Source organism: Sporobolomyces koalae, assembly GCF_050403365.1.
Source record: "Sporobolomyces koalae JCM15063 DNA, S_koalae_JCM15063T_v1_ctg22, whole genome shotgun sequence".
In the NCBI taxonomy this organism is placed as follows: Eukaryota; Fungi; Basidiomycota; class Microbotryomycetes; order Sporidiobolales; family Sporidiobolaceae; genus Sporobolomyces; species Sporobolomyces koalae.
The window spans coordinates 134,020-159,252 of record NW_027481749.1 but is presented as its reverse complement, the minus strand read 5'-3'; the positions used below and the strand labels follow the sequence as shown (position 1 = coordinate 159,252).

Genomic DNA, 25,233 nt, shown 5'->3' with positions numbered 1-25,233 from the left:
GTAGTGAGAAGGTGGAAGCTAAGTGAGAAAGAGATGGTTTGCGAGGACGTGCGAGAGCGCGTTCCGAGGGGAGGAGGACGGAGAAAAGTGTCCGTGAGTGAAGAGGACGAGATGGAATGAGGAAGGAGAAGACGAGAGAGAGGGCTGCAGCAAAGAAGTATCACGCGAGAATAGGGACGATGCGCGAGCGCTTCTCTTCGCAGTCCTTCGACAGCTTGACCGAACCTTGCGGTTCAATTCGAGGTTCAACGAGACAATTGCGCCTCGAATAGGCATCGGTCCTAAAAACGCGTTGCAAACCGCGATCCAAAAACGCGCTCGCGAACAGGCTGGCCTCGACTGCGAGAGCGAAGAAATTAAGAAAGGCCTGCGAGATTTGTCGACTCTTCTCTCTGCTCGCGATTTGGACCGACAACACGTTCGGAGTCGCCGAAAACTAACTGGCGATGTAGAACTAACAATAGGCGCGAGTAGCGGGCAGCATCGGGCAGTGCTCGAAATGGGACTAGCTTGCACAACCCGCGGATCGATCGATTCTCCCAGACGAGAACCAGATCGTTCTTTTCCCTACAAAACCATAGAGACACACAGCAATACTATAAGGCAATCAAAAAAAAAAATAGCAAGAATCAGGCATATGTACAATAGTAGTGAATAAACAATGAGGGGTCAGGTTTCCATGCTCAAACTGCTCGCATGGCTGCTCGCGTGACTGCCTGTACGTGACACGTGGGGACGGGGAACTTCAGAATGCTGCTGCGGGTGGTGGTGCGGATGAGGATGCTCGAAACTGCCGTTGTGATTGAAAGGAGGGAAGGGGTTGCCCTGCGATGGGCCTTGAGCAGGCATGTTCGGCATAGATAGGGGCTGACCGCCAGGTGGTGGTGCTACAGCTTGGTGCGGCGGGGGCGGAGGAGGCGGTGCATTGCTTCCCGAATTCGATCGAGAATCGCGTTGCGGCGGCTGTGATTGCGGTAAATTTAGGTGAAGGCGCAAGTTCTGATTGTCGTTCTGGAGGTCTCTATTGAACGTTTTGAGTTGACCAATGAACTCGACCGCTGCAGGAAACGAAATTGCTGGCTCAGCTCTCTGTCGTTTGCACAGAGAGTGTAAAAGGAAGCCATCGAGTCTCACCTTTGGTAAGGATCTCCCACTTGCTGCTCTTGACGCCCCGATCTAGCGGTAAAGCTTCTCGTAGATCGTCAAACAGCTGGGCCATCTCTTTCCGCCGTTTCCGTTCTGCGAGTTTGTGGCTGACGCGCAGCTCGGGACTGCGCGAGTACGGGCTGTCTTTGAGGTTTGCGAGTGGATCAAGCGATCCTGCCGAGTCCTGCCGTCCCCCATGAGACGGTGTAGGCTCAGCGCTCGAGGGCCATTGCGGTGGAGGGCCGACGGGGTACATGCGTGCCCCTGAACCAGCAGCAGTAGCCGCTGCAGGAGCGTGTCCATCTTGTGACGGTCGACTTGAGGGCGCTGGAGGAGCAGACGACACAGTGACTGAGGGATGCGAGAGCGACCCGCTGCTACTGCTCGGTTGCGGCGGACCGATGGCGTACGTAGGCGGCTGGCCGGGAGCTGGAGCCGGGTTGGGAGGTTGACCAGAATAGAACGGCGTCTGTCCTTGCATCATCTGGCTCACGCCAGGTATGCTCGGCCGCCGACCGAAATTCTGCACTTCGGGTTCGTACATCCCGCGTGCGATGGAGCCCCTTGGTCCTACCTGATCGTCATAGTAGTTTGCATTGGGCGCCAGCCGCATGAATGGGCCCGGTTGTTGCGAATGAGCCGAGCTCGAAGCTGGAGGAGGACCGGGAGGAGCATGGGACGGATTTTGGGCGTGATTGTACATGGCGTAGTTATGCTGCGATCCCGAGCTCCGGTAACTTTCGTTGCTGTCTCGTCGGTCTTCCCATGTCGGACTGAACGACTCGCGTCGATGCGGGTCGTTCAGGTCGAGATTGTTGACTTTGTCGGCCGCGAGCGATGACGCGCGCCTCTTGGAATCAGGAGGACCATCTGAGTTCATCGAGGACGTGCGGTGGGTCTGTGCAGAGTAGTACGGAGCATCGGGATAAGAAGAATCTCCCGTGTCGCCAGACGATTTCCGCTTCGTGCTCTGAAGCGGACTCGGAATCGCAAAGCCGCCTGCTCCACCATTGTGTGTAGGATAAGGTCCTGGCGTTGATCCTTGACCCCTCGATGGAGGTTGTCTCCGCATAGTATAGCCGAAATAAGGCGGTGCATCGAGAGGTGCAGCCGTGGCAGGTGGTATCGGAGGTCCACCAAAGCGATAAGTCGAAGCCGGTCCCGGGAACGGAGCTGCATGTTGCCCATGATCCGGATGCGAACCTGATGCAAAGGGCGAGCCGAATTGGTAGTGCGAATCGAAAGGTTGGGGCGGCGGCATGTGCTCAGATGCGCTACTCGGCGGCTCGTTATTCGGGCGTATTGTCACGCCCATCTGCCCCGTAGCTCCCAGTCCACCTGACGGACCCCTCGCACGCGCGACTCCGTCGAGCAACAAATCCGCGTCAATAGATGGCCGTCTGAGATGTGCGGGGTCGGAAGTCGCCGAGAACGCGTGCAAGAATGGATCCGAGTTGATCGACTGTCGGCGTTCCGGGTTGAACTGTTCACGATGAGTGCCGCACGACGCGAGGAGAGGTCAGAGTCGTAAATTCCCAATCCGAAGAAGCGCTCCACGAGACTCACGGCGGCGGGCAAGAAGTCCTCCCGTGGGATCTGCACCGGCGGCAACCGCACAGCGGGGGCCTGAGTACCAGGAACAGCGCCGGACGGAGGGGGCGAGGTGATGGAGGGCGTCCTGCGATGCACCTCGCCGGCTGACGAGCGAGACGCAACCGCGGAAGCCGACGCGACCAGTTGCATGGCTGAATCCTAGCGTAACTTTCCGTCGGGTAGTCGGGTCGAACCGAAAAAGTCGGTTGCTCGCGGTCCACTAGCTTGCCGCGAACGTCGTAGACTGCCGCGTCAGGGGGACAAGTCGAGTCTTCTGAGCGGAGGAGGCGGTTCGGACTGGACGAGCGCCAACCGGGGCGCACACAGCAGAGAGGTTGGTCGCCCTGCTGTACACTCGCGCAGCGTCGAGGCCAGCTGCCACGAAGTGCGATTACAGGTACGCCTTTCGAACGAGACGATGACCTTTTTCGAAATCCCACGCTACAAGCTTCGCATACAGTCAAGTTTCCTCACGCTTCTCTGCTTCTACACATGGCGCGAACCCTGCTTCCAGTCTGACTGCAGCAAAACTCGCCGTCGAACATCGATCACCCGCTTCCTTCTTCCGGGGGCCGAACTGGAAAATGCCGGTTCTCTCGCTGCTGCGGACGCACAGACGAATCGAACCCCGCAAGAACTCTGTTGACAAGAAGGCCGTCCCGGGATTTTTTTTTTGGTCAGCCTCGTGGGCCCTTGTCGCCGAACCGAATCTTTTGATACGAATTGCCTGTTCGAACTGCGATCGCTTGGCTATCCCATTCGTCCTGTCGTCACTCGAGAGTCTCGCCCCTCTGATCGAACTCACTTTCACCATATGGGTTGATATGGGCGTCCTGTGTTTTGCAGATCACCGAGAAGCCTTCTTGACTCTTTTTTAGCCGCTTTAAACTCTCTTGTACGAATCCATAGGGACAGAAGCAATGGCATTCTCGACTCAGTTGATGGTCAAGACTCCTACAAATCAAATTGAATATAGTGCAAAGTCCGTCCTTGGTTAATCGTTGGCGAGTTTGCGAGGAGTAGTCGCGCTGTCGTCCGAGTTGTTCAACTTGTCCTTCTTGAGAATGGGGTGATGCGTCGCTTCGAGGATCGCTCCAATCTGCCTGTTTGCGAGCCATCGCTCTTCAGGGATGACAAAGTACGACACGACGCCGAGGATCGTGACGAATGCGAAGATGGCGCAGGCAAAGTTGAAGTTTTGGGCAGTGACCGGGAACTCGAGGGGCGAGAACAGGACGGCAAGCAGATACGCTGATGAGATTGGAAACAAAGAGAGACAGACATCAGGATGCATTGATTTCGATTCCCGAAGGTAAGATACTCACTGTTCCAGATGCAAGCGATCACGCAGAAAGGGATCGAGAAGCGACCGTTCGACCACTTGGCGTTGGCAAAGTCATCTCGAGTGAAGATGAGCCTATCGCACGATACATGCGTCAGCAAGAGCACCGAGATTTGAGATCTAATAGACTCACCTCAAGAGGGGAATCAACGCATAGGCGGCGATCGTGGGTACTCCTCCGCACGAGATGAGAGAAGTGAACGCGACCGAGGAAGGCAGGATCGTACAAAGCAGGATGGACGCGATGATGCCGATGAAAATAATAGCGTTCTTCGGTTGACCGTTCTTGTCGACTTTACCGATCCAACTCGAACCAGGCAAGATGCCGTCACGAGCAATTGCAAAGACGAGACGCGAGGCAGCAGTGATGGCGAGACTCGTGTTCTGCAAGGGCAGTAGTGGGTAAGGACATCGCGACCTCGAACGCTCAAACGTGCCAAAACTCACGATGAAAAGACCGATGATCGCAACGAGGGTCATGACCAATCCTCCACCTTTACCCAAAGCAGCCGAGTAGATGTTGGCGAATGGTTGCGGCGAATAAATGGCAAACAGGTCGTCGAGCGTCGGCGAACAGAACAAGAAGAGGATCAAGAGAGGCTGTCAAGACCAGCGAGCTGGCTGTGTCAATCGCAGTTACGGCAGTAGAATAGAGCAAGGAACGGCTCACGAATGCCATGAAGCCGGATACTGCGCACGACCAGAACATACCCCTCGCTGAAGCGATCGAGGCATTCTTCGTCTCCTCGGCAATGTGACCTTTGCAATCCGAATCATGTCAGAACAAACCGCAGCAGAGCAGGAATGGCAAGATTATTCACCTGAAGCGTCCCAGCCAGTAAGGACTCCTGAGGTGGAGAGGTAGACGAGCATGAAGTTCCAGACATCGGGCGCTCCTGATCCATTGTAGTACTCGGTAAAGACGAATTTGGCCGAACGGAATCCGTAGGTCTTCGAGACGCCGACAGGGAGCCAAATGACGGTGAGCATGAAATCAATAAAGATGACGAGTGCTGAGGCCTTGAAGATCCAGGCGAATTTTTTAGCTGGAAGGCAAGGTGTCAGCAGCGAAACCAAGCTGGACAAGACCGAGGACGTCGAGAGACGTACGAGACAGCAAATTTGAGAGGATGGCAAAGAGGAGAAACAGCTCGGAACAAGCCCATTGAACCGCTCGGAACTTGATGTTGCCATTGTCGAGTCCTCCCGGGAAGTATGTGCCGAAAACGGACAATTGGGCGAGCATGAAGTTGGTGGTTCCCTGTGTGTTGGACGCGACGAATGACGTCCATGCAGTCGAAGCCCAATACGCTCTGCAGTAGAAGCAACGAGTTCCGTCAGAAACGGGCCGGACACCTGGTTCGGCAATAGACACTGCAAAAAACCTACACGATGAATCCGAAAAAGCGGCCATACTTCTTGCCTCCTGCCTCGGCAGCCCAGATGTAGATCGAACCGCTGAGAGGAATTGAGGAGCAAATTTCGGCGAGACAGGCGGCTAGAGAAAGCAGTCTCGAGCACGAGTCAGCCCGAGTGGCCGGAACGGCTTGCTTGCGCACACACGCGCTTGGCTGCTTACCCGTGATGCACATCAGGACGACCGTCACGAGCATGCTCGTCCACAGCGCAACGGGACCTCCGTTGTAGAGTCCGTACGAGTAGAGGAGGCGGGCACCTCCGACCACGTACAGTGATCCGAAACCCGCCATGAACGCTTCAAAGCTTGCCCATGTTCGATGCAAGACCTGTTTGTAGTCCGCGCGGTTGTTAGTTTTTCCCGATGCTTTCAACTCGGCATCCGCACTAGAACAGAAACTCAGGATAGACGTGCTTGACGGTATCCAAAAGCAGCCTGGCAAACGCGAGAAATTTGAAGCAGATGACATAGGCAGGCGAGTTAGTCGCGTCAGTTTGTTCCGATCTCGTAGCATGGCCCCTCCCTCTGACGCACGAAGGCGAGGGAGAGGCCTGGGGGAGGGGAAAAAGAGGAGCGGGAAAAGAGGAAACACTCGATCGGCTGTCCCGGTTGTGTCGTCCTTGCACGTGGCAGCGAGAAGGAGTCCACAGCCGGATCAGCCGTTCGAGCGAATCGACTTGGATACTTTGGCGGCCATTCCTTTCGCACGCATTATCGTGAGCAAGTTCGGTATGATCTCAGCATCTCCCATCGCTCCATAGACCACTTTGCGCGCGTGTGACGGCGGCAAATGCGGTAGGAAAGTTCGATAGTGGAGAGCACCCGGCGGCAGTCAAAGGGGGTTGAACCCCAGTGGGTTTCGGTGTGGGGTAGGACGTGGTAGGGCTTGCCGATCTACCTTGTCAACGAGCGTGTGCGAACAACGTGTGGTGCGGCAGAGCCAGGCGCCAAAGGGGATCCAATTCGAGGGTTTCCGCCGTTTGCCGGGCCTCAAAGCCTTACGAGCTGCGCTTCGTCGCCGTACGTGTCGTTCGATTCGTTGCTGATACTGTGCTTGTCCGACATCGCTGGTATGACGGGCGGTGAAAGAATCGATACTGTAGCGGGAGGAAAGTAGTCAAGAGGTCGGGATGCGGAGTTCCGCTTGAAATTTGGGAAAAGTTTTTCGCGAGTACAGTCGCCCCTTTTTCGCTTGCGGGTTCCCCTCGGACAATCGGACCGACAGGCTTACACTCTCGTTAGCGCCAATAAGAGACGCACATGGTATCCGTGAGCGGTTGCGATCGATTCTCTTCAGAAAGAAAATCTCGATAATGTGCAATCATTTGTGACCAGAGAGCTCGACTCTCGAGCTCATGCTCAAGCGTTGCCTCGTCCAGCGTTTCATGTATACACAAGAGTCGCAGACTCTGCCAGCTCATTCGTGGCTCGTCCACATTCATTTGACAATTTTCCACGAACCACTCGCCGTCTTCGTAACGAGTCCCTCTGCTTCGACCGCCTCGAGCAACGCCTTGAGTTCGTCCGTAGTCTTGCCTTTGTACCCGGGAGCGAGCATGTTGAGCGTTGTATGGATCCGTGCAATCGGGAGTGCTCCCAAGTTTGTAAGCTGCCCGAAAAGGTTCGAATAGGAGGGGATGTCAGCGCAGACAATCTTGAAACATTATGAGCGAGATGCGAGCGTACCATTCCTTGGATGAACTGCCAGAATACTCGCATCTGTCACCAGGTCATCGCGGTTAGTGAGACTCTCACATACACAAGCCAGACGAGCTTACCTGGGCAACCCCCTGTTCCTCTACACTCTGCACTGCTTCCTTCTCCTCTTCGATCACTGCTCAATTTGGCCCAGGGTCAGATCAAATAAAATTCACTCGGTGAGCAGTGAAGGAACCGATCTGAGAGAAGGAAACCAAAGACGAACCATGCGCGATTTGGTCAAATTGATCCTCTCCGTCCAGAATTTGATCCTCGACGAGTCTCCACAATTCGCCATCCTCCCTCGCCATGATCCTGACAATCCCGAGATTGTTCCAGAAGAACAGAGCGTTCCTGACCGTGGCTAGATCGGTCAATCTCAATTCGGTCTGTAACGCTTCAGACGCCCAGGTGTCTGTCGTACATTTGAACAAAGTCAACCCTCCACAATCAAGCGTGAGATCGGCACGTCAAATCACCTTGTTTGTCGAAAAGTTCGAGTACGGCAGCTTGAACGGGAGTCGCGTCGACCGTGACGGTTCGATCGCGCAACTCTATCGTCAGGTTGACATTGCCGAGCTGAGGCATCCATTTCAACTTCTTGTCGGCTTTCAGCTTGGAGAACGTTCGATCATAAGCCGAATGAACGCTGTCCAAACACATATCGAATCAATACAGATTGTCGTGTGGCTATTGGGCGAAGAGTTGCGGATATCATGACCTGAAAACGTACCGACCGAGTTGACCAGGAAGCTTGAGCGGCGCAGACTGGAATGAAGGCCAGAAGAGCCGTGAAACAACCGTCGCATGGAGCGGTAGTGTCTAATTTACACCCAAAAATATGTGTGCGCTCAGTGTGCGCACGTCGGGAGAGGGAGCAGAGAGTTCCGCGCACTGGAGAAGCGGCATGTACGCCTTGATCGATTTTGTGCGAATCTTCGAGGTCTTTGAGCATGACATCGCACCCTTGCAAGGACTGTTCCCCGAATCGCCCTTTCAACGTTGCAACATTCTCGATCTGCCGTGTCCGATGTTGGTCAGCTAGTAAGAAGAGACAGAGCGATAGTGAATGGATCGGTACTGACCTCGGTCGCAAACGAGTAATCCCGAATCGCGAGCAGTCTCTGCGCGAGCAAGACTTGCAGTTCTTTGACAAAGACTTCTTTCGTATCGTAGATGCTGACTAGCAGCTGAATCACATCCGCACCTTTTGATTTCCGGAAGTCTGCCAAGTTTTACAGCATACAGCACGTTCAGTCTTTATTGTTGTCGAGCGACCGTCCGAGAGTACAGCGAAGAGACAAGACGAACCTGCTGGAGCATCTGCCGGATCTGGCATCCATTTCTGATCGGTATAGTTCTCCGCTTCGTCTTTGGCGTCACTGACGAGCTTGGCGTCGCTCGTCGTCAGCTCTTCGAACAACGGGTTACCCTGTTCGATCAAAGAGGACACGATGCATCGAATCGTGTCCTTCCTCGCGCGCAGGTACCGTCTGATGGGATCTGCGACTCGACTGAGCAAAACTCCGGGAGGGTCGACGATGCGCAGACATCGAATGGTCGAGATGTAGAGCGTGACGATATCTTTCGTGTCTGATCCAGGATGAAGAAGACGCGAGTTGAGCTGCTGCCGCAGTCTGGACACGAGGAGAGCTCGATTGTCGGTCTTGTTCAAGCAGAGCTATCATATAAAGCACAACCTTTGTCAGTCGAGGCGGACACAGATGGAAGCTCGCAAAGGAGAACAAACTTTGAGGTCTTCAAGCGCAGGTTTCGAATTCGGATAATCGAGAATGATGTCGAATAGTTCGGTCGTACGGAGCTGGCACAAGGTTTTGTGCACGTGGTACTCGAATCGACTGAACGTCGGCTTGAGGAATTTCCTGGCGTCCTCGTGCGCACCTTGCGAGTTGCCTTCGTAGATGCCGGTGATCCACCCCATGACGCCTTCGCCCTTGGCTCCGTTGAGCCACTTGAGCAAGCCGTCGAGCTGCTTCTCTCTGAAGTTGCCTCGACAAGTCGCAACCGTGCGAGCCTCGATCTCTTCATAGATGAGCGCAAACAGGAGTGGATCGTATCGATCGAGAAGCGTGATCAGAGTTGGGAATGCGAGCGCGTACTCGCGCGCGGCGGGAGTCGCGGTTGGATCAGGCAGCGTCAGGAGTGTCTTGAGGAACGTTTGAAGACAAGGGGCGAAGCGCGGGGGCATGACGTGATACAGTGCCGAGAGAAACGTCTTGCGGTAAGACGACAGGGCTGTCGGGTTCTCTCTACCCGACGCAAGATCGCTTTCTGAGTCCCGTCTCTTATAAGATGGTGTGACTTGAAGATGCTTACGACCAGATCGCGTTAATGGGAGACTGCCAGCGGTGGATGGAATTGCCGATTGCGTCGAGCATGGCGAGCATGGTTTCAAACTTGTCGCAATCTCCGGCGTTCTGGAATGCACGACATAGTAAACAGTCGGGCACTCGTCTGGATTCGACGGTAGTGGAACGACTGTACCTCCAAAGCATCGAGATGCGCCGTTATCAGGGACTCGACGAGGTGGAAAGCATTGCGAAGCGAATCTGGATCGTGCACCATCCGCTCGGATCAGATCGTGTCGCAACGCAGGGCGTCGAAACTAACCTAAGTAGTACTCGAGAAGCTCGTCGAGCATGCCAGCCTGTTCTAGTTGCCGTGTTGCGAGTTTTGTTTCGCGCGTCGCGACCAGCAAGTAGGACTCGTGTTGCGCAATTGTCTCGGGATCAAGGTGACTTGTGACGAGCTCCCATGCCTGTCGAGAGCACAGCTTGACGCTGGTCAGCGCGACTGATCGAGTGAGACTGGCGATTGTTGAACCAACTTGCGCGAGACAGGTCGTCGATCCGGATTGATGGGCGCGTCAGGTCGCGCACAGTCGTTTGCCATGCTGCGAGTACGTCGAGGTCCATTCAGGAGCGGCTCGAATGCGGACGACGGGTCAGAGGTTGAATGTCAAAGTCACCTCGCGCGTGAGCGGTTTGACTTTCCATCTCTCGCCGATCACTCATCACGACCATGAGTGACGCGCCGCTCTTTCGCGACGAAACTCCATTCAACAACGATCCCGAACTCGATTCACGACCAGCGAAGCGAGCGAAATACTTCTCGTCGTCGCCGGATCCAGACGAGCTCGCATCTCCTACGCGTCAATTACCACCTTGCGGCTCGTCAAAGGACCTCGGTCAAGTCCAAGATGGAGCGTTACACGCGCGCCAAATCGAAACGCTCGATCTGCTCGATGACGACACTCCTCAGCCGCATTCGCCTTCGAAACCTTCTCCACCGCCTCGACTCGAGAGGAACCCATCCTGGGACGTCAAGTACTTTGGTGACGTTGTCGTGAAAGGCTACGCACTCGCTTCGGCTTCGACGTTTGTCAAACTGAAAACGGGCGACCCGATTATCGTCGTGAGGGTCAAACCGTCTGCTGTGTCAGTCACTGAAGGGAAAAAATCCGTCTCGGCACAGAAGAAGCTCGAAAATGATGTTGTCAGGTAAGGCTGTCATACTATCCCTGCAATTTCGTGCCGTCTATTAAACGCATCTGCATGCAGGTTCAAAAACTCGAAAGGGATCGATGTTGGACGCATCGGGAAGCACGACGCAGCGTGGCTCGCGCGGCTCATGGACCACGATTTGCTCAATGTGACTGGGTTCGCAGCCGAGGTGCCCGTCAATTTTCGTTCAGGTCAGTCCATGCATGCTAGAAACCTTGCTGATCGAAATCTCCCAGAGTCGTCGCTTACGCCACAAGATACCTTTGATCGCAGGCCAAGACATGAGCCTTGTACTCTCTATATCGATTGCAAAGACCGCCTTTACAAACCCCAACACGTCGGCGCCAGAGCCCATGTCGCACCTGACCGCTCAAGCCTTGGTCGGCAAGAAGAACTTTCTCGACGACCTGAAAGAAACGGATCGCGAGCGACTCTTGCGGGAACGCAAGTCGGCGTTGAACAAACTGTTCGACAAGACCAACTTGCAACCCGTGCTCGACGGCATGGGCAACGGACGCGAGGGAACGAATCAGCTCGGACCTACGAGCAGTCAGAGCAAACGGGCAATGTTGGAGAAGATGGAGAAGAAGAAAGCGGGAGGGGTGGGCGAAGAGGAAGAGGAAGAAGACGAAATGAGCGAGATCCAGCTCAATCTCGTTTGTGCGTCGCTCCCTGAACTTCTGGTGGTCCCCCTCTCGGCCCTGACCAACTTGCTCGATCTCGACAGATTCAAAGGCGACCAAGAACGACGCGAATCTCCCTGAACGAGATCCTCCTGCCACGTTCTCACTCAACTTGCGTGGCTGTACGATATTTCGCTTCCTAGTGTTCTCGGAGCCAAGCTGATGCGCAATGCCCCTTCTGCAGATCAGAAACAAGCCCTCAAGTGGATGTCGTCGATGGAAACGGGTGAAGAAGAGGCGCGCAAATCTCTCTCGATGCATCCGCTCTGGGAAAAGTACGCGACTCGCGCTTTCGAAAATTCCGCGTCAGCTCATGAAAAGGATTTCTTGTACAGGTACAATTTCCCCGGCAGTAGCGAGCCATTCTACTACAACCCTTACTCGGGTCAGTCTTCCGCTGCTCCTTCGCACTGAACGTCAACTGAGGGAGATCTCCTGTAACAGGTGAACTCTCGCTCGTGTTTCCAAAAGCTTCGACAAAATGTCGTGGTGGGATTCTCGCCGACGAGATGGGACTTGGCAAGACGATCATGGTCGCTTCTCTGTCGGTTGATTAATTCGCACTCTCCGAGGATCCGGGGGCATTGTGACCTCGCTGACTTTCGATACGTCGTGCAGAATCCATACAATCACGCCCTGGACCGACGAGCCAGTCTCCGATGCATCCGATCCCGAATCCGATACATCCGAACAACCCGTTGCGAAACCGCGGTACATCCTACAAACCCAGTCGCGGCTTTCGAAACAACAAGCCGCTCCGAAACCTCGGTTGAAAGCTGGAGTGCCTCGAGCGACTCTTGTGGTCGCGCCCATGACGCTGTTGAGTCAGTGGTGCGACGAATTGGAGCGAAGTAGCAAACAGAAAGGAGGATTGAGAGTACTCATGTACTACGGAGCAGGCAGGAGTTCGGGCAAAGGTTTACAAGAGGAGATTGAGAGTGGAGTCGACGTTGTTGTCACGAGGTGAATTCTCCTTCGGATTCTTCCTGATTCCAAAGGGAAAACACAAGCTGTTGCTGACTTGTCCTGAGACAGTTATGGGATTCTCTGCTCGGACTACAAGATGAGCGGACTCGCCATGTCGGAAGACAAGGAGAACAAGAAGACTGCAGAGGAAGACAAAGCGAGAAACAAGGCGAAAGGAAAGACCGCCGAGGGAGCCGAAGACAAACCGAAACCAAAGAGCAAGAAGAAGCCAACTGGTCTTTTTGCCATCGAATGGTTCCGAATCGGTCCGTTTCGCGTTCGTGCCTTTTCAGCGCATCTATTAGCCTGACTTACGGGGGGTTGCTCCATGCAGTGCTCGACGAAGCTCACCTTATCAAATCGAGGACAACTTTGAATGCCAAGGCTAGTTACGCGTTGAAAGGTGCCAGGAGGTGGGCGCTGACCGGAACGCCTATTGTCAAGTGCGTCTTCCGGTATCGTCTCTTACACTACTGTGTAACATGTCCTCACCGTATGGTTCTGTTCTCCTAGCCGACTCGAAGATCTGTATTCGTTGCTTCACTTCATTCAACTCGAGCCATGGGGTGAGTACTTGTGATCGCCGAGCTCGCTTGGCAAAGTTCTGCGCTTGACGACAACTCGATCTCTATAGGGAATTTCTCTTTCTTCAAGACGTTCGTCACCGTGCCGTTCCAGAACAAGGATCCTCGTGCGATCGAGGTCATCCAGGTTATTCTGGAATCTATTCGTAAGAGCCGACGGTTTTCGAGCCTATTCTTTTTGTTCGTCGTGCTCACGAACCCGCTTGCCGAACCAGTTCTGCGCCGAGAAAAAAAGATGAAGGACAAGGATGGCAAACCGATTGTCTCGTTGCCCGAAAAGAAGATCAACATCGTTCATCTCGACTTTACGAGGGAAGAGAGGCAGATCTACGAAGCACTCTACCGCAATGCGAAAAGCAAATTCCTCGGATACGCCGAGCAGGGCAGTGTTCTCCAGTGCGTCGCATCTCCGGAAAGGCTGTGTAGTTCATTATTCCAGGCTAATGATTAGCTTGTGACAGGAACGTTACTGCCATCTTCTCAATCCTCATGCGGCTCCGTCAAGCGGTTCTACACCCGAGCCTCGTACTGAAACGCCTCAAAGAGAACCTCGCAGCTCAAGGCAAATCTCGCAAGACCACCCTTAGCGACGACCATGACTTTGATGCTACCAACGGTCCGATTGACGATCTCGACATTCAGTTCCTGATCGAACGGTACTCTGCTTCTGCGAATGGCAGTGCCGGCTTTGGAGACGAAGTACTGCAGGGCTTGTTGGAACCCAAGGAAGAAGGAGATGCTGTCGATGACGAGAGCGAGTGTATGATCTGCATGGAAGTGAGTCGGAGCCTTGAAACCAATAAACTGGCACAAGACTCACATTGTTGCCTGCGTTCACAGCCTATCGAGATTCCCGTGTACATGCCCCGCTGTGGACACTCTGGATGCAAAGGGTGTGTCCTCGCACACCTCGTCGAGGCGCAAGAAGCCGGACAAGAAGTGAGTGACTCGGTCTCGAGGCTGATCGCCTTGAACAAGCGATCACTGAATCTCAGCGTTTTGTTTGAGCAGTCTCGCTGCCCTGCTTGTTCCTCGGGTCCTCTTACAGAGAGAGACATTGCGAAACTTCAAAACGCCGACGGCTCCAAGCCGATATCCTCACCACTCAAACCGAAGAAACCGCAATTCTCGATCGAGACTGTCTCGTCTTCACCGGGATCGTCGAGCTCGAGAGAGGTGTTGACGATTCTTGACAGCGATGAGGAAGAGGAGATAGTAGGCACGATGCATGTGAATGGGAAGGGCAAGGCAAAGATCCAGGAGATCACCTTGTCTGATTCGGAAGCGGAAGAAGACGACGAAGATCAAGGTTCCGACGGCGGGTCCATGTCTGACGAGTACATGCCGAGTCCGAAGAAAGCTCGAGGCGAGCGTGGAGCGGACGATGACGAGGACGACGCTGCCGCCGGGAAGCTTGGTGATGTCGGAAGCGATAGCGACGAAGAAGGATACAATTCAATCCCGTCTCGGAAGCAACAGCAGGCCAAGACGAAAACATCCATGTTTCCTGAGGGAGACTTTCGCTCGTCGACCAAACTCGAAGCTCTCGTTAAGTCGCTTCAAGCCGCGAAAGACAAAGACCCGAATTTGAAAGCTGTTGTCTTCTCCCAGGTCAGTCAAGCTCGATCGTTTCTCCTCTGTCTCTCGTCGTGCTGAACTCGTCTTGATCAGTTCACCGGATTCCTCGACCTCATCGAGCGTACCGTTACTAAGCATGGCTTCACGTGAGCCCGAAGAGGCATGACATAGCCAGTCTACCTTCGGCGGCCCTGATCCCTTCTGTGTGTACATAGGAACCTCCGTCTGGATGGAGCTATGAGCCAAGCTGCTCGTCAGAGCGTCGTGCGCAAATTCACCAAGTCTGATAGCTCGGTGATCCTTCTCGCCTCCCTCAAAGCCGGAGGAGTCGGACTCAACCTCGCGAGTCTTTTTCTTTTGTCTTCTGAGTTCTCGCGAGAAAGAGCTCATGTGAATGACCTACCATAGATCGCTGCCGATCATGTCTACCTTTGCGATGTGTGGTGGAACAGGTGTGCCTACTATGCTCTTCTCCGATCGCGACTAGAACTGACCATGCGTACCTCGAGACAGTGCCGTAGAATCTCAGGCGATTGATCGGTACGTTTTCCCCTGTTGTCCCGCATGTCGCGTATCATGCTTATATCTATCATTCGTGACGCGTAGTATCCATCGATTCGGTCAAACTCGAGAGGTACGGATTGCCTTGACTGTTCTGTGCACAAAGGTCGAGTCTGAACGATGCTCGTTCGTTCACAGGTGCACGTATTTCGGCTTCTCGTCAACGGCACGATCGACGACAAGATGGCTGCTGTAGGTGTCCGGCAACTCTTTCTGACCCGTATGAGAAAGACTGATCATGATTGTGATGCGAACGATGACAGCTTCAAGAGCGCAAAACCAGGGTCATTCAGGGAGCACTCGGTGGAAAGACTGGCAAGGACAAGAAGCAGCTTGCAGAGGATCTCGCTCTCATCTTCGCGGACTAGAAGGGGAATCACTTGAGGGAAAAGGAAGCAGGAGCAAAAACAGCATGGTCTGGAACCTAGTCTGTAAACATGTTGTTGACAATTTCCGTCGTCGTCTTTTTTTCAACTCACTGCAAGTTTTTGAAAGTGTATTCTACTCAGTTCCGCTACGCTCGATCTCGAACACGTTATAGCCAGACTGCAGTTGCAGCTCCAACGACCCCTTCGTGTCCGTCCAACTCCAAGTTGGTTCTCGCAACCTCCCTCACTTCGGATCCGTCGAAACTGAGGATAAAGACGAACCCTTGTTCACTGTCGGTCAACGCGAGGTATTCGGTCCCATCTGCTTCGTTGTACTCGCCGGGAGCAGGTTGGACCGCATTGGCCCATCCTCCCGAAGTTGCCGTTTCGTACAACGCGACAGGAGTAGTCGAAGTAGGCAGACCGGCGGGACAAAGCTCGTACACTGCGATCCACCCTTTCGTACGAGGTTCGAGTCCCCGTGTCGAACAGTAGAGGTATTTTCCAGAAGGCGATACTCGCACCTCGTCCGCCCAGTACGCCGTGGGCGAATGGTCTGTTTTCATTCGTTTTGACCCAATGAGCTGATCTAGTAGATAGAGATGAACGAGGCTGATGGCCCCCGAATCGCATCTCACCTTTGGGAATGATTTTGACCCCTTGTATCCAGGTCAGTTTCCCTTCGTCCCGATCTACTCGGAACACATCGACCATGCTCGAATGTTCTTGCAGCGAGTAGACGTACTCGCCATTCGGATGTGGAGTGACATGTCGAGGACCATCGTTTGATCGCGGAGCGATATTCTTCTCGGTCAGAACCAGTGTGCCATCCTGTTCGTTGACTCGAAACACAAAGACAGCGTTGCGACCACTACAGTGTAGGCAGGCGTTTCAGCTTCAACTCTGATGTTGGACGAGGTGGTGAAAAAATAGAAAATCATTCGACTGACATGTCTGCGACATAGGCGAGCTTGCCATCCGGTGACAGATCGAACGAATGAGACCCATGTCTCAATCCACCAAAGTCCATCACGCTGCCATCATCGGTCTGTCTTTCAGATCCAACGAAATCAAGTTTCTGCATTTCGCATACACTCTGTTTGAACCCGCCCGTTTCTGGATCTAGAGCAAACACTTCTCCAGTGGGACCTCCAGCCGAGTACGCGGTCGAGGGTGAAACGCAGACGTATCCAGACCTGGCCGCTGTTGGCACCGAATTGAGATGGGTCACCCTAGGAGTCGAGTCGCTGGTCGTGATGCGATAACTCGCAAGTCCAGGAGGTTCTGTCCAACTCGTTGCGTACAATCGATCTTTGGCGGCCTAGCGAAAACAAGAAGGAAGAAAGGGCTGCGAGTCAGCAGTGAGGTGTGAAAGAACGAGACATGCGAGACTCACATTGAGGGCGAGCCAGCTGTGAGGTGCTTGACCACGATTCTTGACGACTACCGCGAGGGTTTTGGCAACCGGGTCGAACGCGAGAGTAGCGATGAGAGTCGTGTTGAAAGTTCCCACGAGCAAGTGATGCACCGGCATCGTGATAGGCGAGGACACTCCGACTCAAATTGATGAGGAATAACGGGCTTGTGCGGGTCGAGTTGAGAAAGAACGAGAGAAGAAGCAGAGGAAAGAAGGTAGCGGGTGCACCACTTCGGCTCGGCTGATCTTGCCGAACCAGGCGCATACAATCACTGGTTCGCGCGTTTCTTCCCTTTCGCTTTGCCCATCGCTTCGCCTTTCTCGATCCACCACAAATCTTCTGCACTAGCCTGGGTCATCCTACCCTTCTCACCCTTCGCGAGTGCGCTCCTCACGACTTCGTAATGCGGTTTTTTACCCTCGTTGACGGTGATTTCGACAATCGGGCTGTTCGCGAGCAGTTCGGCAGCTCGTCGACGCATGAATCGAGCTGTAATCTGTTTCGGCGAGTGCCATTTCGTGTTGCGACTGCTTGGACTGAAAACTCTACGTTGAGGGTCTCCGAGTACCGGTTTTGCGAGTTTGGGCGGGACTGGGTGGCGCGCAGAGCGTTGTTCTAGGGTCTGCAGGCGCTTTGGAGGAAGGACTGCCGTCGATGGAGGGACAGTCGCGTTCGTTTCGAGTTGGTTCAATCGATCGTGACCTCGTTCTAGATCGAGCTCGTCCAACCCGTTCTCGAGAGCCACGAGAGTAGCATGCGCCTGTTCAAGGCCGACCACGACTTGTCCGTTCTCGCGTACTCGCGCAGTCACGGGTGCTCGGATCTTGCCGGTTTGACTGTTCCACCATCTACGTTTGATCGCTTTGACGCGTTGCGGGATCAGCGGTCCGAGCAGTCTCGCCTCCTCGGACGTTGGATCTGCTCTCTCGGGCATCGTTGGGGGTTTGACGAGCTGTGCTGGGCTCGGTGCCCGCGAAAGGTGAGAGACGGTAGATCCTACGAGCGCGGCGAGCGGCGGTGAGAAAGTGTGCTGTTCCTGATCTTGCTTCAAGTACGGCTAGTGGAGGGAAGGCATTGTCTCGTTCAGCTGCCAGCCGTGATCCGGGAATGGGAAAGCAAGGAACGCACGGCAAGAGAAGCATGTTTTTGTGGACCTCGAACCCCGTACGCTGTTTCGAGGACGCGGGTGACAGCATGCAAGTAGCCGTCGTTGGCAGCTTGCAGATGTCGCAAGAGCTAGACAGAGTTGTCAGACGGAAGTTCAGTTCGAGCGAAGACAGTCGGACGAACCTGCTGCGCTCTCTTGGTCTTCCTGACCGTCTGCAGGTCCGTTTTGTAAGCGTGTTCGTCCCGGAAAAGCCGCCGAATACGCTCGTGATAGTACGTGCTGCCACAAGAAGAGAGTGAACAAGGTTGAGTGATCAATTGTTGGACGAGCGCAAGCACCGCAGACATACCTTGCGTGCTGATCTGGCAAACGTCTTGCCTCTCGCAGCAGGTTGCGATACAGACTCGGGCCGAACAGCATGCTGACAGGGTGTGACGATGCAAAGAAAGAAACTTTGGATCAGAACTCCTGTCATTCCTCATTGCTCTCGGTCCTGATCGTCCACCACAAGATCCCCGTCAGACGGAGTACGTGCGGGTGCTACGAGACTTGGGAAACGAAGGATGGTCGCGCCCAACACGACTGCGTCCCCTCGGCTCGACCGGCTCGTCCTCGGTCTGTCGACCCTCAGTGCCGTCATCCTGTGGGTCCTGTACTCGGCGTATGTCAACGTCAGGCCGGTCTATCCGCCAGGCTCTTTGCCAGAAGGAGCCAGAGGCCAGGGCGCCGGAGCTTGTCGCATGACATACATGTCGCCGTCCTACCTGCACATCGCCGCCTTCAATCGCACCGCGACACGGCTCGGGAGTGGACCGTGGGGTTTGTACCTCTACCGGGAAGCCGGATGGGACGAGGAACCGCTTACAGCAGACGGACAAGTCCGCCTCGGAGGCACTCCCGTTCTGTTCGTGCCAGGCAATGCCGGCAGCTTCAAGCAGGTCAGGAGCCTCGCGAGCACCGCAACGAGGACGTTCTGGGAACTGCCCGGAGTTCGACGAAATGAAGATGGACTGGGCGCAGGGGCCTCGAGTCTCGACTTCTTCACGCTCGACCTGAACGACGATTTCTCTGCGTTCCACGGCCAGACCTTGTTCGATCAAGCCGAGTATACTGCCGACGCAATCAAATACATCCTTGGCCTGTACGCAGGAGGACAGCAGCGTGATCGGCCCGACCCGACTTCGCTCATCGTCGTTGCTCACTCTATGGGTGGGATTGTCGCCCGCGCCGCTTTCCTCGACAAGAATTTCCAGGCAAACTCTGTCTCGACGCTCATCACATTCGCTACTCCGCATCTCGTTCCTCCCGTCACGATTGATTCCGGCATTGACCGTTTCTACCACGCGATCAACTCGTACTGGCAGGAATCGATCAACCCTGCATCGCCTCGTTCAGACGTGTTGAAAGATGTGGTGGTCATCTCGATCAGCGGAGGAATCTCGGACGAGATGATCGCTTCAGAAGCAGCTTCTCTCTCTTCCCTCGTGCCCGATGACGATTCCCGCGGATTCTCCGTCTCCACCACTGCGATTCCCGGCGTGAATACGCCAATCGACCATCTCGCGATCCTGTGGTGTCAGCAACTCATGCAAGTCGTAGCAGAATCGCTGCTTGCCATCATCGATGTCCGCAAGCCGGACCGAGCAATTTCACGTCAAGCTCGAGTAGGCGAATTCAAGGCACGTCTCTTGGAGAGTTCAGAGCGCAAAGATCCCATCAACCGCGTCTCGAAGACAATACAGCTCGACAAACTCGAGCAAGGCACTCCGCATCGACTTGTGGAATACTACGAAACCTTGTCCATCCAAGCAGGCTCGGCACCGGCCGCTCGAACCGTGTATTTAATGCCGATGCCCACAGATGCGGGACGTCGAGAGCTCTCCCTTCTGACTACCGGTCTGATCGGCGATCAACAAGACCTCGAGGTCTACACGTGCACAACCTCCTCTGAGCCCCAATCGCGCAGCGTGGATCCTCGCCAAACGTCTTGCAACTCGCTCTCGTCCATGCCGATCACGAAGCTGCCTGCGTCGATCGCTTCTTCCGGTTCTCCTACTCTCCCCGCCGCTTCAGGCGATGGCTCGATGAACCTGCTCACTGTGGGACCGTCGGAACTCGGTCAAGCGCAGTTCGTGGCAGTGGTGTATCACGCGAGACGGCAGCTTTGGGCACTTGCTGAAGTGGGGAAACACTATGACCCGCTGTATCGCATCGTAGACAGAGGAGCTTTCAGTGCGTTGCCTTGTCTCGCTTTTACGAGTATATCGCTGACGTTGTTCTTGAGAGTCTTAGGGCTCCTATTTTCAGGATACATAGAGAGCATTCCAATGTTTCTCATGATGTCGGAGTTCTCGGTGCTAGCTCTCGACACTTCGCTCCTCAAGCTCAAGTTCAAGTTGTATGGTCTCTCGACAGAAACGGGTAACTCCTGTCCTTCGCCTGCGTCTCATCGTAGACAAGCTGAACGTTTTCGGCACTGTCGTACGCAGGAGATCTGTCCGCTCCTCTCAATCGACACAAGCTGTTCGCTCCTTTACTTCGACAATACTCCACGGAGAGCCACGAATCGAAATATTATCCGAACAGTCAAGAGGTCACTCTCTACACGCATGCCCACGGACCTTTCATCCCATCTTTTCGGTCGAGTGACAGCAAGAAAGGCGAAACACGACTTCAACTGTTCATCGATCCAACTCCGTGGCTCGAAGGGGGCGACATGGGCGACATTGAACACTTAATGATCAAGCTCACTGTCGACGTGATGGGCACTCTTGGCTCGCTCTTTGTGAGGTACAGGATGGCCTTGGTCACGCTACCCTTCGCAATCGTGCTCCTTGTTCTGGCAGTTCAGCTGCACGATTTTCATTCTGGTCGTGAGTTTTTCCGTCTGCTGCCTTGACTTGCACGAAACGCTCACGATTCGCGTGTTGTCAAGTACCATTTCCCTCATTTGGAAGCGCATTGAGCACCTTTTCCCGACAACACTTTGCGTCGCTTCTCATCGCTATGCTCGCGCTCGGCTACATCCAGTCTATACTGTTGGCGACAATTACCTCTCGGGACATTGCGCCGTCCACCTGGCTCAGCGATGCGCTTCTCGGCAACTCGGGCTCGTTCTGGGCGCCGGTACTGCCTCTACTGACTGTCGCAAGTTTCGTAATCGTTGTCCTCGAATACATGGTCCTGTCGAGTATGGTCAACCTCGCTGCCTTGTTCAGTCGCTTTCTGATGTCACCGTCTCGAAACACGGAATCCGAAAAACCGTGCGTGCTGCTTGACAACAACTTCGAACCGCGGTGTTGTCAAGAGCTGATTGCGGATCCCTTTCACAGTATCGACCTGCGAGGATCTCACCTATCTCCTGTACAACGCACGCTCGCCATCGGCTTCCTGCTCGCCTTTACCCTCTTTTTCGCGCCATACCAATTCGCCTATCTTGTCCTGTTCCTGATCCACCTTCTCACCACTTTCCGACTCCTCATCAACGCTCAGCATCACGCATCTTACACTTCCATCCCTGCAAGCGATTCGTCAAGTGCTCGAACCGAATCGAGTTTGTGGGACGAGTACCATTTCTCATTCTCGATCCTGTTTGTCCTTCTCGCGCTCTTGCCGATCAACGCCTTGATCCTCGTCGTGTGGGTCCGAAACCTCGCGGTCGGTTCATTCGCACCCTTCTCGTCGGATCACAACGTCTTGTCCGTTTTGGGTTTCCTCGCTCTTGTCGAATCGCTGCATTCAGGTCGATCACTGCCACGATCAGATTCTTCCAAAAAGCTGTAAGAGGATTTTGCTGGAAAACTTATTGTTGAGAAAAGATACAACGTCCTGACAATTACTCTTCGTTTTTCGGGAATTTTGACGTACTATCCATGGATTAGGTTCAATCGTGTGACGATGAGTATGACGTTGGCGATTGCAGCGTATTCAGTACTGTACGGGATTCGCACAGCGTATCGTACATACACGTACTCGAACTTGTTCGCCGGATGGCTCGCTTTCGTCCTGAGTGGGATCTTGAGTAGAAATCGGATCGACAAGGACCAACCTCATGGTGGTGACTCGACTCCGTCAAATCGCAAGATCGCAACGACGACAACGACGACGATCTCGAATGGCAAACAGTCGTGAAACACGAAATGCTTGTAACGTGGTTCTAGTGTGTATTCTACTGTGTTCTTGGTGAAGGGAGAGAGTGTACCAGAGACTCGAAAACGTATCGATAGAGGGAGAAGTGAGGCGAGAATGTACAACAGAGTAGCAACAAGGGGACTGCACAAGGAACTGAGAAGGAAGCGATGATCAAATAGTGCTCTAAATGCTAGGCATGAGACTATGCGCAGGGAGAACATTAGCGCTCGCGTGATCGTTCAGAGCGAAACGGGGGTCACTCACTTGTCGTATCGAATATCGTCATCGACCTCGCTCACGGCGATCGAAGCAAACTGCCTTGCCTCGACCCATACCCAGATCTAGAGCGTACAAGCTCATGTCAAGGTCCCGAATCTATCATGAGTCGCGGGTAAAGTGGAGCGACTCACCTTGAGCATGCTTCCGAGATCCTTGACGTCGATTTTGCCAGCTTGGCTCATGACTTGATCCGTGCTGACCTGCTTGCCCAGTTTCCTCAGGATGGGTAGAGCACTCTTGAACAGATCCATCTCGGGATCGAGTTGTCGGCCGATACCTTCGAGGAGCAAAATCGAGATAACGGTGTTGACAAAGTCTGCTTCCATCTTGACGTGGTGTTCCCGCACGTTGTTCAAAACTTGGGACAGGACATCGGCGATCCGGATCTTGGCAAGCGAGAACGTCTGCGACTTGACCGACAAGACGAGGTGTTGCATCCTCAGCGCGAAACCTTCCTCGTCCCGAACCAACTCGGGTGCCCGACACCGTTCTACCATGAGCTTTCCCGCTCGGTATCCGTCAAAGCTTGCGACCGCGGTGAACAGGTCGAGGAAGTTGCGGCGATTGAGGTCATTGAGCCGGGTGACGAGTCCAGTGTCGATGAAGACGATCTCGGGCTGGTAACCTTCCTGATCCAGCTTCTCCAACTCGGCAAGCCATCCCTCGCGATCCTTCTTGAGCGATCTCAAGCGGTGGACAATGTCGACTCCGTTGAGGTTGGTGGGAGCGGCGGCCGCATCAGGTTCTGGCTGGTCGAATAGCGTCGCATAGAGGGAAGACAGGATCGACCGCGTAGTCGGCTTGAAGAACTTGATCATGATGTTGCCAGGCTAGTAAGTTACAACATTCGTGTCAGCTTTCGGCTTACTCAAAAGAACTCGTTCGAGATTGCGGGAACGCACGTGAAGATCGGAATGGACAAAGTTGTCAATGAGCAGCATGTTCTGTTGGGAAATTCAAGGTCAGACGTCTCTCCGGTTGATCTCCAGGAGTAAGAGTGAGCTGACGAGGAACGCATCGAGTCCTAAATTGGCAATCCTGTGGTCGAAGGCGCCTCCACCGTGCTTCAGGAAGAGTTCGAGCGGAACTGCGTCTTCGAACTCTTCGATCAAAGCCTTTTGCGACGTGTACTTCTTCATCGCTCGAGGGAACGAAACAGTTGGTCTGTGCATGAATTTTTGCTCGAATTCGGCTTGCATGCGACCGATCATCAGCTTCCACTGGTCTATGGGTGGAACGCGAACGCTACGGGCTCACCGAGGTTGTTCGCTTCGATCCGCAGGTCGACTTGACTCATCATCATCTCGCCAAAGACTTCGACTTCCTCCGGGAAACTGAGCCACTCCATGCCGGGAAGGGCGTTGAGAACTTTAGCAAAGAACATCATGATCTTGAGATCCCGCCTGATCATCTTTTCAACCCCAGGATGCAAAACCTTGATCGCGACCTCGGCACTCGGTACGCGAGCCGGAGCGCTGTCATCGGTTAGCGGTGCCACCGTCTTGCGGATCTTGCGCACGGGACCGGCACCGGGTTCGTCGGCATGTTTGACGGTGAGGTAGTCGTCCGGCAAAAGATCAGGGTTGAGGACAGCTTTGTAGACTTGGGCGATTGCACCCGTACCGAGCGGTTCTTGTCGGAATTCGGCAAAGATCTGTTCGAAGGGGATTCCAAACGCTTTCTGCAGCACTCGTTTCGTATGACGGAACGAATGTGGAACACCTTGCGAGTGCAACTTGCTGAACAGGAGACACAGCTCAGCCGGGAACAGATCGGTGCGGGACCCTGCCCATTGCGCAAGCTAGAGTATCGGGAATGCGGTCAGCGAGGGCCCGTTGTCAAAAACATTGCTGCACAGGGGAGCTCACCTTGATGAAGGTCGGACCTGCCCATTCCATCTGATGCACAAGCAAGCGGTACCACCAGCGTGTTGTGCGCCTCTCGCGAGTACGCTTCTCCCTTCTCCGGCCTTTGACGACTTTCGAGTCATCGATAAGTTCGAGCGCGAGTATCGGAGCGGTGACAAGTACTGGTAGGAAGAGAAAGGCAAGGTGTAGGAACCGCAGCGAGGTCGATATCGGTTCGAGGAGATACTCTCTGATCACGCGAAAGCATCTCCGGAGGATACTCCTCTTCTTGCGCTCCTCAGAGCGTGCATTGGCCGATATCAGGAACTCTTCCTCGTCAGGCTTGTCGACGTTGTCGAGGATCGTCTTGATGGAGGGGTGGCTTTGTTCCGGTGGAGTCGAATCGAGCAGGAGGGACGACGTGCCCGTCACTCCGATTAGGATCGGCACGAGCGCATATCGTAGAGATGAGTAATTGAAGCCACTCTGATGCGACTGCCGGGGACCAGAAGAGTAGCTTCGTGCGTTCGAAGCGGTAAACGGGCGGCTCCGAGGAGTTGCTGCTGAAAACCGTACGGCTGCTCGGCTGCTCGCTGTTGGCTTTGGCAAGAGTCGTAGTCGAGCTGCAAGCATGGTCGCTGCGGCGTTCGAGCCGGTCAAGAGCGAGTGCAGCGATTGCGATCACTGAACAGAGCGCGAGTGACGTAGCGCGACTTTTCGCTAGATTCTGTATTGAATACATCATATGTAATCTTCCACAAAGTTGCGCCGTTAGAAATGCCCGACATTTTTGCCCCTCTTCTCCCTATGATAGCTCCAATTGGGCCGCAGTTGCTGCTGCATCATTTCGATACAGTAATGCCAGAGCATCCAGACGAGCCGAACCAACCATTGTGCAGCGAAGCGGGCCCGCGGAGCACGCTTGCGGCACCCTGCGAAACAAGTACAGCTTGCGCTGTGAGCGGGACACCGAATGTCGCGGGGGCCGTT

At 54.3% G+C, this 25,233-nt stretch overlaps 8 protein-coding genes across 8 annotated transcripts; 2 read left to right on the top strand and 6 right to left on the bottom strand.

Moving 5' to 3' along the window:
- Positions 1–669: 669 nt before the first annotated feature.
- On the bottom strand, positions 670–2,889 carry JCM15063_002877 (uncharacterized protein; the record flags this gene model as incomplete). The annotated part of the gene is made up of 3 exons (XM_076679387.1): positions 670–1,058; positions 1,135–2,629; positions 2,713–2,889. 3 exons carry the CDS (start codon positions 2,887–2,889, stop codon positions 670–672), a joined length of 2,061 nt encoding a protein of 686 aa, XP_076533497.1.
- An 844-nt stretch (positions 2,890–3,733) lies between these two features.
- JCM15063_002876 (uncharacterized protein) lies at positions 3,734–6,563 on the bottom strand (the record flags this gene model as incomplete). The annotated part of the gene is made up of 11 exons (XM_076679386.1): positions 3,734–3,990; positions 4,065–4,156; positions 4,215–4,465; positions 4,529–4,681; positions 4,752–4,840; positions 4,903–5,127; positions 5,192–5,394; positions 5,471–5,579; positions 5,661–5,826; positions 5,913–5,933; positions 6,501–6,563. 11 exons carry the CDS (start codon positions 6,561–6,563, stop codon positions 3,734–3,736), a joined length of 1,629 nt encoding a protein of 542 aa, XP_076533496.1.
- A 373-nt stretch (positions 6,564–6,936) lies between these two features.
- APC2 (anaphase promoting complex subunit 2) lies at positions 6,937–10,132 on the bottom strand (the record flags this gene model as incomplete). Its single annotated transcript, XM_076679385.1, has 14 exons — positions 6,937–7,107; positions 7,185–7,217; positions 7,277–7,332; positions 7,423–7,611; positions 7,676–7,845; positions 7,930–8,018; positions 8,092–8,214; positions 8,282–8,421; positions 8,508–8,877; positions 8,947–9,466; positions 9,534–9,634; positions 9,702–9,766; positions 9,828–9,975; positions 10,049–10,132. The coding sequence occupies 14 exons, from the start codon at positions 10,130–10,132 to the stop codon at positions 6,937–6,939; spliced, it is 2,259 nt and encodes a 752-aa protein (XP_076533495.1).
- A 106-nt stretch (positions 10,133–10,238) lies between these two features.
- Positions 10,239–15,460, top strand: JCM15063_002874 (uncharacterized protein; the record flags this gene model as incomplete). The annotated part of the gene is made up of 23 exons (XM_076679384.1): positions 10,239–10,717; positions 10,778–10,911; positions 10,994–11,380; positions 11,448–11,525; positions 11,588–11,678; positions 11,739–11,788; positions 11,848–11,947; positions 12,022–12,366; positions 12,439–12,635; positions 12,704–12,812; positions 12,883–12,935; positions 13,004–13,099; positions 13,169–13,349; positions 13,415–13,730; positions 13,794–13,892; positions 13,965–14,564; positions 14,625–14,677; positions 14,747–14,873; positions 14,940–14,983; positions 15,045–15,071; positions 15,138–15,165; positions 15,231–15,284; positions 15,356–15,460. 23 exons carry the CDS (start codon positions 10,239–10,241, stop codon positions 15,458–15,460), a joined length of 3,753 nt encoding a protein of 1,250 aa, XP_076533494.1.
- A 167-nt stretch (positions 15,461–15,627) lies between these two features.
- Positions 15,628–16,994, bottom strand: JCM15063_002873 (lactonase family protein; the record flags this gene model as incomplete). Its single annotated transcript, XM_076679383.1, has 4 exons — positions 15,628–16,016; positions 16,099–16,331; positions 16,411–16,781; positions 16,857–16,994. The coding sequence occupies 4 exons, from the start codon at positions 16,992–16,994 to the stop codon at positions 15,628–15,630; spliced, it is 1,131 nt and encodes a 376-aa protein (XP_076533493.1).
- A 152-nt stretch (positions 16,995–17,146) lies between these two features.
- JCM15063_002872 (uncharacterized protein) lies at positions 17,147–18,406 on the bottom strand (the record flags this gene model as incomplete). The annotated part of the gene is made up of 4 exons (XM_076679382.1): positions 17,147–17,935; positions 18,007–18,114; positions 18,169–18,265; positions 18,336–18,406. The coding sequence occupies 4 exons, from the start codon at positions 18,404–18,406 to the stop codon at positions 17,147–17,149; spliced, it is 1,065 nt and encodes a 354-aa protein (XP_076533492.1).
- Positions 18,407–18,549: 143 nt separating this feature from the next.
- On the top strand, positions 18,550–22,117 carry BST1 (Bst1p; the record flags this gene model as incomplete). The annotated part of the gene is made up of 6 exons (XM_076679381.1): positions 18,550–20,218; positions 20,279–20,407; positions 20,476–20,859; positions 20,922–21,249; positions 21,319–21,765; positions 21,868–22,117. The coding sequence occupies 6 exons, from the start codon at positions 18,550–18,552 to the stop codon at positions 22,115–22,117; spliced, it is 3,207 nt and encodes a 1,068-aa protein (XP_076533491.1).
- Positions 22,118–22,300: 183 nt separating this feature from the next.
- Positions 22,301–24,876, bottom strand: CQD1 (Cqd1p; the record flags this gene model as incomplete). Its single annotated transcript, XM_076679380.1, has 7 exons — positions 22,301–22,319; positions 22,382–22,458; positions 22,528–23,226; positions 23,299–23,340; positions 23,404–23,588; positions 23,654–24,197; positions 24,265–24,876. 7 exons carry the CDS (start codon positions 24,874–24,876, stop codon positions 22,301–22,303), a joined length of 2,178 nt encoding a protein of 725 aa, XP_076533490.1.
- Positions 24,877–25,233: the final 357 nt, after the last annotated feature.